This window comes from Micromys minutus (assembly GCF_963924665.1).
Source record: "Micromys minutus genome assembly, chromosome: X".
NCBI lineage: Eukaryota > Metazoa > Chordata > Mammalia > Rodentia > Muridae > Micromys > Micromys minutus.
In genome coordinates this window covers 82770674-82784057 of record NC_137970.1, presented here as the reverse complement: position 1 = coordinate 82784057, position 13384 = coordinate 82770674, and the positions used below count along the sequence as shown (strand labels likewise).

The 13384-nt window shown below is 36.5% G+C and overlaps 1 protein-coding gene across 4 annotated transcripts in view; it reads right to left on the bottom strand.

Moving 5' to 3' along the window:
• Positions 1-964, bottom strand: part of PAK3 (p21 (RAC1) activated kinase 3) — a gene marked incomplete at both ends in the record, with an annotated part of 85489 nt that extends 84525 nt beyond the window's left edge. For all 4 annotated transcript variants that reach the window (XM_080910839.1, XM_080910840.1, XM_080910841.1 and 1 more), the window contains one exon: positions 790-964. In XM_080910839.1, coding sequence (XP_080766965.1) covers positions 790-964 — 175 coding nt within the window. The remainder of the gene's footprint in view (positions 1-789) is intronic.
• Positions 965-13384: the final 12420 nt, after the last annotated feature.

Sequence of the window (13384 nt, the reverse complement as noted above, 5' to 3'; positions counted from 1 at the left end):
AATACTTATTTTACCTTGCAGACACCAATCAATAATGACTCCCCCCCCCCAAAGACATTACCTTTCTTTCTCTTTTGGCCAATTTCAGTGATGAAAGCAACCTTACTGTACTCACATCCCATTCAATGGTTAGATCTACAGAAGCCATGTTTCAGCTTTATGACAGCTAATGTAACCTTATAAGTTACTTACTAAAAAATTCACAGAATCAAGTTTCATAAAGTGGTAGCATTCACTAGTTAAGTAACAAGTGTATTATGGGTACCACATGGGTAAATGATAATATATTGTCTTTCATGGACATGGAACTGATTATCTAGGTGACCACTGATGTAGAGGAAAGGAGGAAACAAAGTTTTCCTTCCTACCTTGTGGTTCATACAGACAACATTGTGGGTAACTTGTACTTACTCCCATATACTTAACTCAGAATCTTCAGTTACCAAGAAGATATGCAGAAGTCAATATACTTAAACACTCAACTATCACAGATAGACAACTTAGAGTTCGGAATAAGGTGTTGTCTATACACTCAACATAGTCCTCCTGTGTTTGCTTAATGTAAATCTACGAGCTCAATTTATATGAGAGGCAAAACCAGCACATGTATTTTCTGTTACCACATAGGAAGTCAGTCACACATGATTCTCTGACAAAAGGCAACATCTCAAGATGAAAGGTCAAGGAGGCCTGGAGCATCCAGCGCTCCAGAACAGACTACCCAAGCAAGAAAGTGCCAATTAAAGAATAAACTGGCCCCTTTTGAACACCCGGCCACTGATACTTTACTTTTATCCCCTCCGCCTGGGAAGATAGAGCGAAGCCTGGCTTTCTTATTCTTCTCTTCCGGGGCCATGGGCAGTGGTTTGGAGCTGTGGTTGAGTGCTGAAGAATCTCGGTTGTTACTGTTCATCCTCAGTGGTGGAGCTGGAGGTTTTTCTTCATTATCCAAGCTGTCAGACATTTTCAGTTGCAGCTGATTTCACAGCTCCTAAGGAAAAAGCAGTGGCAAACAGGAGGTAAAAAAAGACGTGTCTAATGAAAGTCTGGTATACACGGGAAGTCTATCATTTCAGACACAGCCTGCTCTTTCATGTCTTCCCCCAAATTTACCAAGCAAAAAGAAGACATTTGCCTCTCCAAAGGCTAACAAGACAATTTAGCAAAGTTCAAGTAAATACAGACATTAACAACTTTCAATATACATGTGCGAATGTGTAAGCTCCCTTGGTCTTCACAGTGAAACACTACTTTCTGCTGTCCATATACAATCTCAGAATGAGCAATTTGCAGTCCCTTAAAATCCTATGCTGATGCTCATAATGTTCAAGTGGCATCAACTTTTTACACTTTTACCTTGATACAAGCTTAGATGTTGACTGTCAGTGGCCCTAAGCCACAATTTCTTAAATGCTTTAATATCCGCATGCCTTGAAGTCTGCTTCTTACTTCCGTGTACCTGATTTGCAAAGTGATTCTGCTGTTGTTACATTACAAAAATCAAGAAAACTTTTTACATACATGCCAGTTTTAGGATTGTTGGGGTATACTGTCTTGGCAGACAACGTCTGTCTTTTTATAAGCAAGCAACTAAAACGTGGGTTGAATGTCATAATTTTACTCTCTGTCATATTTCATGTTCCAAAAAGGTACATTGATTGCACAGTTGATCCTACGTTTTAGGAATGTATCATTTATTCTGAATGTCACTGTTCTTCAGGCTCTCGTGTCATACTCTTGGGATATTCCTGTTTCATCCAACTCATAGGGTGACCTGAAAAAGTATGTTATCCAAAAGGAAACATTTATGTCCAAGTGTCCTCTGTACTCTAGTTCCAGCCCTCCCTTTATGAGAGTTGACCTTCACGGGCACAAGGAAGGTTCCAAAAGTATCTTTTGAATGAATTCCTGGTTTAAATAAAAGCAAAACCAAACCTCAGTAGATTTATCAAGTGGTAGTTAGTGCCAACTCAGGAGTGTGTTAACTATCCAAATACAAGTTGCCATGTCACTTTATTAAAAGGACATTGACTTAAGTGAACATAAGGACAGCATTAATAACTGATGGAATAACAGATGGTCTGCTGCTAGGTGGTGGTAGTGCATGACTTTAATCCCAGAACTGAAGAGGCAGAGGCAAGTGAGTTCAAGGCCAGCCTGGCCTCCAAAGTGAGTTCCAGGAGGGCCAATGGTATTCAGAGGAACTCTGTCACAAAGAAAGAAAAGAGAGAGAGAAAGAAAGAAAGAAAGAAAGAAAGAAAGAAAGAAAGAAAGAAAGAGAGAGAGAGAGAGAGGGAGAGAGAGTCTGCCACAATTCCTTTTAGCTTTAGTGGTTACAGTATTTTTATTATATTTAATAATTACATATAAGTTCTACCATATGAAGAGAATTTAAATTATTACTATATTTTATGAAATCATGTTTATAGAAAAATGAATAAAACTGGAAAGTAACAAAATAAATTACATTAGCCAAACTCTAAAAGGCAAGTATTATGTTTACTCTCACATACAGAATACAGGTTATATAAAAAATACTAAAGTATATAAAAGATATTAAAGTAGAAAGAAGATTTTAAGACATGAAAGAGGACCAGAAAAGCGGATGAAGGAAGATAAGAAAGAGGTAAATATGATTCAAATATATTATGTGCATATATCATATAACATGATGAATCTCATTATCTTGTATAATTAATATATGGCAATAAAACTTTAAATTACTTCCCTATGTTCTAAATTTAAACAATATATATAGTTCATGATGCCTCACTCCCTTCTGAAGGAACTACTGGCAATTAAAGGTTGTTGGGTGTGGCAGTTTGATAACCCTGGAAGGCCTGCCCTTTTCTGAAGAGAATGGGAGGAAGAATGGATGTGGGAAGGTGAGAGGGAAAGTGTGGGTGGGGCTGGGGGTAGAAAATGGAAAGGAAAGTAGCATTAGAGCATAAGGTATAATGGAAAATGACAAGGTGAATTATGCACTAATACAGCAAGTACCACATGCTAATGGTACTAGTAATTATTATAATACACATAAGAAAGCAGTGCTAATGAACTACAGTCTTCCTCATTATGACTTTTGATTTTTATAAATCTCCTATTCTGCAGACTGACTTCATCTGTGTCACTATATTTTACTGGCCCAGCTCACAGTTTTTAATTAGCCACTAGGAATAATTTGGTTTGAGACTGATGGTTTTGGGCTTGATAATACTGCCCAAATATTATTATTACTAAAATCTCAGCTATGCAATATCTAGCTTTATAAAAACTAAGTGTGAAAGTTACTGGTCAGGACCTGAGCATTTAAGTAGAGATACCAAGAGATGAATTTCTGGAAGGTTGTGTCCTACATAGATGAAAAGCTACCATGTTGCCGATGATCCATATTTTCTGATGATGTATTACTCAACTTGATATGACAGAAGCCAAAGAGACAATCATGCCCTCTTTAGAACAGATCTGATCTTGCATAACAAGGCAAAACAACAAGGGTTCTAGGGAAACTACGTAATTTAACATAGTATACTCCTTTGTTCTTCATCAATAGGTGTGGCTTCCACACCTAGTTACACATTCCTAATTATACTCTATAAAAAGGTAGCATGCTTATGTGTAGCTTCTTTTCTGGCTACCTGATGACCCTGATGCTATCTGACCATGTATGTTTTAGTTTGATGATTTAAGGATTACTTGGAATAGAAAACTGAAACTAAAGTCTTCTAGGCTGTACTAACACCCTACTCCTCAAATTTCAAAAACACATATACAATGAATAGATGATAGATAGATAGACAGACAGACAGACAGACGGATGGATGGATGGATGGATGGATGGATGGATGGATAAGTAGATAGATAGATAGATAGATAGATAGATAGATAGATAGATAGATAGATAGATAGAACCACATTTATTGTCTGACATCCCACGAACTTTGCAGAGAACCGAACTTATATGGAAGACTTTCTACATCTCAACAAGTTCAATTGTTTTAGCGTCATTTGTCTCATTAGGGGTCATTAGAAGACTTGAAATCAACATTTACAGAGATGAATATTAGACTGAAGAATGTATATCCACTTCCAAAGTGGGAATGTGAAGCATGACCTACATACTCTCCATTGGCATTCATATTACAGATTTGACTTTGTTCAAATTATCTTGATACTCCTTCAGTTCCTTGCCAAGGTTCTTTAAAGTACAAACAAAAATTATCTTTTTGACGTGGTTAACCCACCTTTAAAGCAAGTGGTTCAAAGCATGCTTTTGAAAACAGTGGAGAAAGGGAATGTACTCACAAGGAAGCCTTGGTGTTAATGTACTTTTTCCCAAGTGGGAGGTGTCTTGTACTCTTCTATAAACATAGAAGGAGAGAATCCTATTACATTATGTTTGTAAAGAATACCAATTTACTATGTCACATCCTCTTCTCAGACAGCTTTTTACAAAGGACACTATTAATGGATCACTGCTTCAATCTGTCTATGATGTCACTATTTCCAAGATCTTAAAAGAGACTATTTTGTTTGGGATGGCTGTAGGCTCCATTTCAAGTATTATACAAAAGCACTATTATTCTCTAGGAGCCCAATTAAAACAACTGTTGTTTTCACTTATACAACAGAAACTTTCAAGTGGCACTTTAGATCTAGCCACAGGACATGTGTTTCCCTTTCAGATACTGGCCCTTAGCATTGTGGAAAAAACATTTGACACTAGGGTACAAGCAACCACAAGTTATATATTTTTGTAACCTGATTGCAAAACTACGATATTTGTGGATGGTATGTATTGTTGAACCATCCTTGGGAAGTTAGTGTTGATATATTCTCTGTAATTGCAATAAAAATGAATCTACTGTTTTTTAAGGGATTTTAATTTCACTATGACCAATGATCCTAAACAGTCTATTTTTTTTAAACTACTAAGATACATTATGTCTTTCTCTCTCTCTTCTCAGTCTCATACATGTGTATGAGAACATGTGTACGTGGTGACTGTATGAATGCATAAAGCCCCCTGATTCACCTCTTGACATAGAATGGTGCTGAAAAACATCTGTAGAGAAAAACAGCTGTTATGATGCTGGGCATCTATAGATGCAATTATTAGAAATGTTCAACTACTATTACTATTCTCTCACTTTTCCAATATACACTCTCCTGCTTCACAGTACCAGACAAAACTCTCAGGAGGTTAAAAAAGAAATTCACCAATCTACATGAATCTAAAAGTCCAGGGGAACAATAAGTAATCAACTATAGACTAGCTAATATGATCAAAGGCCACACTATGATATATATATATATATATATATATATATATATATATATATATATATATATATATATATATATGTATATATCGGATTGGATGCAGCCAAAATGCCAACTATGCCCATTTATTACAGGTACTATACACCAGGTACATGAAGGATGGATAAGAAGCCAGAAATTCTTGTTTTACCACCACATACTGGACAATTTGCTAAGGCATAAGCAAATGAAATAAGTATTTTAAACAAATACCCCAAGAGGCACACATAGAAGTAAACATCTGTGTACTTTCAAATTTTATGCAATTATTTACTTGCATACATTTTGCAGTACGACAAATATGTTGTCTGACTTTCTACCAAAATCTGAACCTGGCAAATACACAGCCATAATCAAATGAAATCCCTTTCCAAAAAAACCACCACCACCAAGAACAACAACAATAAAGCAACAACATAAGCCTATTACTGGACATTGGTGATCCCACCAACATTGTTTAATATCCTTTGGATATGAAATTAGATGATATGTAAGGCTAGGATAGAAATGTCATAGAACCTAAAGGAAATGTCCAGGGTAAACTGTAATGTTTCTGGTATATAGATATAGAATACACTAGGCTGGACTGGAATGGACTGGAATGGAATAGAATGTTCAAGAATCTGTAGTGACATAATAATCATTTAACACAAGGACATGTGAAAAAAGATGGATTTTAGGATTGCAGAAGCATAGTGGGCTTGTAACAAAATTCTGTTAATGTTTGAGTGTGTTTTCTAGAAATTCTTTGAAGAAGGTTCTGCATAAATAGAATTAGTGCTATAGATGAAGAATTAAAGCTTAATGACAGCCTTAAGACTTCAAAATATTGAATAAGTATAGATTTAAAGTCATTATATGTCTCCTTAGAGAATTACATCAATATGAAATCAATGTTTTTTTGTGTATAAAGATGAGATTGCTATCTTAATGGAATGATGTATACACTGAATTAAACGTTTGTGGTAGGAAAGAGGATTCAAGGATAATACCTGTTTGCCTTTTCCTCCATTCTCTGATACCCTAAACACACAATTTCAAAATACCTATATAAGTATCAGGCATAGACCGCAGTGGGGAACAAGCCGTGTTTTGAAAATTAGTCTCGGCCATCATCAATTTCATTCTGGTTTGCATGTATTATCAGCAGATAAACTTGCTCAACTCAAAAATTCATGACTGATAACATGAGAAAACATAGTTGATAATTTGTAAATATTTCCTTCCTCCCAACCATCAAAGAAAGAAAGAAAGACACGGGGTGGGGGAGGGAGCCAGAGAGACAGAAAGACAGAGACACAGAAAGAAAGGGAAAGAAAAAGTTATGCCATCTTTCATAAGGCTACAATATAGTATGAAAAACATTACATATTACTTTCCATTTCTCTAAAAACTTTTATCTGAATGTTTCTAGACATGTTCCAGACATTAACTCCTATAATATGTTACGTCAATGGAGGTATTTTATGAAAAAAGATAATGAGCTAGATCTGAAATCTAAGATATTCTAGATCCACACTGCTACTCTCAGACTGGGTGAGCAAGGGAGAAGCCATCCATTAACCACAGGCAGCTGTGTGGGCCCCATTTAGGAGTTCTGTCTTGTCTCAAACTGCATGGAGCCATTACGGATGCCATTCCCTCCCAGTAGATCATAAGCTCCATGGAGTTAACATTATAAGTGCATACTTTCATATTAGCTAGTACAGTGCATTGTTCCCAACATGCATTGAGAAAATTGAATGGAGCACTATATATTCTAGGCATTAGTTTCAGTTCTGAATGTTACATAAGCCTACATTGCTACTTGGAGCAAGTCTGAGCCAAGAAAGGCATGCTGGCAAATACTAGCAGTAGTTTGACTGCAAAGCAGATGTGCATCATTTCAAAGGTAGATAGTATCTGGTTAACAATTTCTCATTATATATATATATATATGCACATATATGATTCTAATTTCTAAAAATAACTTCAATGCTCTACTCTGGTTCGGCTCTCACATCAACACAGTAAAAAAGTCAGTACCATCTCTTTGTCCTCCATGAAGTGTATAGGTTAAATGACAAAGTCACCAAGTCTAGGATACTTTAAATTTCTCAACTCTTGCCAACTCCCTTTCAGCAATACACCACAGCACAATATATATCCAAGTAAACAGAAAGATGCACATGCTTTTCATATACACAATTTTCACCTCTTGAAATAGTAACAGAATAAGGGTAGCCTTTTCGTATCAACTCACTCCAGGCTGGTACTTACTGAACTCATTTGCTTTTCCCATCCAAAGACCCAAGGCTATTCGGTTGATTGATAGGACTCCAAAAGTTTTTGTTGACCAATTGTACCAGTTCTTAGACGGCCTTGTTTTGGAGCTTGCCTCTTCTGGGAGCACTCACCAAGAGAACTCTGCTATCGGAGACAGGGGTGTGCTGTTTCAGAGAGCCTCGCCAGGGAGATACCATTACAGTGGATAATGGAGGGAAGCCATTTGTAATATCATTTGATCAGGAGGAGCTGACCTACTTGTTAGGCAGGAGGTTTGCAAAAGCAGCCAGACAAGCAAGGGAGGCGCTAGCCTTTCTACAGCCGTCTAGTTTCAATCTTAGATTATGCAAGAGATAACTCACTGATGACACACATACAACCACACTCACACAGAAAACAGTCATGTTCTCTGTCATTCACACACACAAATGAGGTCAGTTGTACAGTAGTCCTGTCCTCTGCTAACGTTCTTGAGAGGCTTCCATTGTTTCCAGCATGAACCTGGCATTGAGTCCAAGAAATCAGCAGATTATAGTTACAGATTTCAGTGTCAGGCTCTAAAAAAAGAGGAAGTCAATAGATATAAGCCCAGCATCTGGACCTCATATTCTGCAAGTATTACAAGGGATAAATACATATTGTAGTTCTCTTTCAAATGACTTCTTAAGGCTCTAAGTATATGTGGCACGATACTTTATTATTTATTGTATATGCTGCATGAGCTATGCCAAGAAATTGCTAATGATTGTCTGAAGTGTATTTATATTTAAAGACTAGTGGATCATTACAGGCTTCAGCTTTTTGTTGCCAGTACCAGCATACCTAAGATAAAGTAAGAGGCATAAAGTACAAAGGCAGAGATATTTTTAAGCATGAAAGAACAGAAATAATTAACATTAAAAGATACCTCCAAGGAATAGGTGGGGAAAATAAAAAAGGAAAGCAGAATCCAGTAATAAAACATTTCCAGGTTCTGAAATAGAAAATGTAATATCCTTGGAAACATTCAAATGGAACAAATTAGATGCAGACTAATAGCCCTAGGGAGCAGGGTGTGGTGAGCCAATGTCTTGGGTCTCTAGAGTTCTAGCTGCTCCCTCTTACTATACATAGATTATAATTATCCACCACAGTGAAACATCAACACATTTTCATGAATTTAAGCTCAGAATTTCAATTGCTGAATTTCCTAGGGCTTTTTGCATTAGCATTGAGATGCCTGAATGCTGCTTTTCAACCTGTGACTAATAGCTTATTATCTTAGCTCCTTGTTGTGGCCCTGCTTTCCCTGCACCCACAATGACTCTCTGTATGGTAGATGTCCATGCATATCTGAAGAAGGCAGTTGAGACCTGGTCTTCTTTCTAAACCAAGAACTTAGATCAACTTGGCACAATTTGTATTTCAGCAAAAAGTGATTTCCTATCAGATCTGGCAGTTAAGCTGTTTGAGCTAGCATAAAATATAGCAACTCCCCCACGCCTCTGGCTTTACTCTTTAATCAAAGTTTAAATATCCACATTTTAAAAGGATGAGCATGTGTTTCAGAATCTTATTTGAGAGAAATTTGGAAATATGAAATAATATCTATTAAAAAAAGAGCTGTGGCTGGAGAGATGGCTCAGTCGTTAAGCACATTTGCTGTTCTTGTAGAGGACTGTGGTTCACTGCCCAGTACATACATGGTATTTCACAACTAGCCACAAGTCCAGTTCAATGGGATCCAGCAGAAAAAACATGGATACAAATAAAATAAATCTAAACTGAGACATAAAAAAGTAGTTTTCCTAATCCTGAAGGAAGAATGGGAGGTGACAAGATCTAATTTTTGTCTGTCCCACTTCAAAAATAGTCAAATATAAACATCTACTTGGTCACTGTCCTGGTTAAAAATTCCCCATCATTGTTGCCTTCCCTGCTTACTGCTCCCTCCACCTACCAATACCAATGTCAAGTGTTTTATTTTGAAGAAAAAAAAAAGAAACTAAACTGGCCAAGCTTGGCATAGTGGTGCACTCTTGTAATCCCAGCACTTGAAGACCAGGAGTAATAAGAGTCCAAGACCAGTCAACAAACATTATATGAGACCCTTGTTAAAAATAGAAAAGGAATGCAAGTAAAAGAAAAAAAACTATGGGTTTCAAAAAGGACCATAAACCACATGAAGTAATTGTTTAGAAACAAAAAGCCTAATCTGAACAATAACTTCATAATGAGTTACACTGGGCTCTCTATAGCCTTCTCGTGACTTACATAGGCTCTTCAATGTCAAATTGTCAGATCAAATGAACTCCTTAATCTCCTTGATCTCCGTCATTCTGTTACTTGATTACAGAAGCCACTGTCCACTTATAGAAAGCATGACTTATTATTGGTTCCTGTAAGAGCAGATCCTTACTGTGACTCACAGTTAACTTTGCTACTCTAGTGTTCGCATACATATGAAGAGGAGACTGCTGTGTACTTTTTTATGGTCCTGGCAAACCCCCAAACTGAGGTCAACATGCTCTAGCACTCATCTCAAAAGGAAGAAAGGGGGGATGTGGTGAGGAAACTGCAGATGAAACAAAAGCAGAGTTTGATATAAAGAAAGAAAGTAAGGCCTAAAGATAAACCAGTGAGCAGTTTCCAAATTAGTCCCGTGGAACATCAACCATGGCTTAGAATATATCATGACATATGTACTGGGGATAAAGAGAGGGAATCTGGTTCATCATAATAAATATGCACAGATATAGGAAATTATGTTCACTTTCAAATATTCTACTTCTATTGAAAGTGAGCCTAGCAACTTCTCACTGGCATATCACTCAAAATTTTATCAGACAACCATTAGCTAAGCTGATGGCCTTGAGTAGAACACCTAGGAATATCCCATACCTTTTATAGCTTAATAAGGGTCTTTAAGTTATAAGGGTGTAAACAGGGAAAGAAAAGAATCTTAAACCATTGCCTTTGAGAGGAAAGCACAGCAGTTGGTGCTTTATCTTTGCTAATCTGAGGTTGACTTCATTTCAAAAAGACTTGAGACAAAACCAGACTGACTACCCTTTGAAGAAATGATATTATGACTTTACTTCTAAAAACCCTTAAGTGCCACATAGATGTACACTCTCATTTATTTAACAAACCTTTATCAGTTTTGTATTCTACAGGTATCATGCTAGGTGATATGCAAAAATAAATAAGTACATACCTCTGAGTAAGGTTGGAAGGCTCAATCAGTGGCAACATATTATCCTTAAATCTATACCGAATGTATAGACAATAGTATAACTACCAAGCATATAATGGCATATAAATATTAGCTGTTATTCTTAAAATCACAGCTCACATTTACATCTCCAGTCATACTATCGACCTTCCCATGTCTATAGTATGGCATTGGATATAGGGAGAATGCAGAGATGGATCAAAACCAGTTACTGTCTTCATGTAAGATAGACAGTAGGTATACAATATAATGGAATTCAGGTAGGCAAAGATTCTTCAGGAGGAAGAAAAAACTAGAAATGTTAATGCCACCAAAGGAGTCAAGATAATGCATAGGGTATGACTAGTGTGTAAGCACTGAGCAAATTTTGAAAACTAGAAATCAACATGTTGTCAAAAGATATTATTAATAATGTATTCTAACAAATGAGTCGTCTTAGCATGTTAGCTTATCTTTTTTCTCTGCTTTGGGTACTTGTTGCTACTGAACTGAATGATACTGGAGTTGCATGAAAAAGAAGAGATGTCAAAACTGTGTAGAGAGCAATATTTGAAAACCTAAAAGTTAGGGCTCTGCTTCCAATTCAGCTACAAAAATTAAACAATAGGGTCTTCCGCAAAACAGTTCAATAATGGATACATATATATGAACAGAGGACATCTGGGAAAATGTTAGTAAAATAATACTTGGAAAAATAAACTGTTCTTTTGTGCTACCTTTGAAAACCAAATGGTGTCTTGTTATGTGGCTTTTATTGGGAGAGAGCTGTTCAGTTAGTAGATATTTTTATAACCCTGAACGAATTCTCTCTAAGGAGAGAAAACAGATTGATTGCATCTCTAGTTCTGGATTATTATATAATGCTTAGGAAATCATTAAATATTCACAAATGTATTAATTCATTGGGCATTTCCACCATATCTGTTCTATGCCAAGCTACACAGAGGATACTCGGGAAGGACAGAAGAAAATGGCTAGCTAATACTGTCTAGATACACAAGGAATAGCACTGTCCCCTTGAAGATGCTTGGAAGGACAATCATGACAGTTGAGTTCAAAGATGAAAACGGGTTGATCTTAAGGGAGGGGACTGAAGAAAGAAGCTTCACAGACGAAGTATATATGAATTAAATTACAGAGAATAACCAGATCATAGGAAAGACAAGTTTCCGGCACAAAGAACTATGTGTTAATGTCCAGAGCTGATCAGAGAAAGAAGGGGAAACAAAGTATGTAGAAACAAATTAAGAAAGGTCTTAAGTGCCCTTCTATTTGGTTTGGCCTCTTTCTGCCCACACAAAAACATTTCAAGCAATGGAATGGCACAGTTAGGTGGTATCTTAGAACTAATACATACTTGCAATATGGCAATTTCCAATTGAAGATAAGACTTTGAAATTTTTTTTTCAGGTAGTAAAAACAGAATAATGAAGCACATTAATGATATTATATGACATTGTGATCACAAGTCAAGGGATAGGAATCAAAGGTAATATAGAAAAAGGAAGTCAGGAGGCAAGCGATTTCAGGAGCATCTGTTTCAGAAGTTGAACTGAATTTGGTATGAGCTAACACAGGGCGATTACACAAGTGTTCCTCTGCATAGCAGCCACTGGGCTATCAGAAATAAGTGTACTCTTGAGAATAAGAAATTATCCTCACATTTTTGACCAGTAGAACATCTCTTTTACTGAGTTTTTTTAATGCATCTAAAATGGCATGCAGACTCTTCTGAGAAAGACAATAATTCTAGAAAGACAAAACACAAACATCTCAAGTGCATAATGATAGGAGACTAAAAACAGTGACACATTGGAAATCTCAGTAAAAGTGAATCTAGAAATATCTGGGGAAGCAAGACAAATGTTTAAATGTTTAAGCATCTTGCTCTTGAAATCACAAAAAAAATGGAAGCAAAAATTGTAAGGACTGCAGTATATATGTGGTAGAAAATATATATCTTTGGTTGCATATCTTCTCAGTAGAGATAACATTTGAACAATAACCACAATAGAAGCATATTTATGACATATTGATTTGGCGTGTAAATTATTACAAGAACAGATAATCATATGAGCTCAAGATTTTAACTTAGAGGGCATCAGTATGAAGAAACCACCCAGAAAGAGCATAGAGTCATAGAGAATAGAAGACCTCTAGGGAACATTAATGCTTCAGATCTGGAACAAGGAGAGAAGCTGGGGATCACAGAGAAAGTTCAGAGAGGGGAACGGTATGAGGTTGAAGAAATTAAGATGAGAATGCTTCAAGCTGTATGTATTGATCATGATGCAAAGTTATAGATAGTTCAGAAAACATTCCTTTCTATCCCCTAGCCTGCAAAGTCAACCTAGCTTGCTTTCTTGCTATTTTCCCATGAGAAACAAAATGTCAAACTGCTACTATAAGTCTTTGGATACACTTAGATATATTTCGAGAATTCTAACACCCTACAGTCCATTGTTACTGATCAAATAGCATTCTTCTTGGTTGTGGCTGCTACCATTGTAGCTATTAATACTCTGTCCTGTTCTGAATCATACTAAAATCATGCAACATTGTTGCAATCTTTATTATACTGGC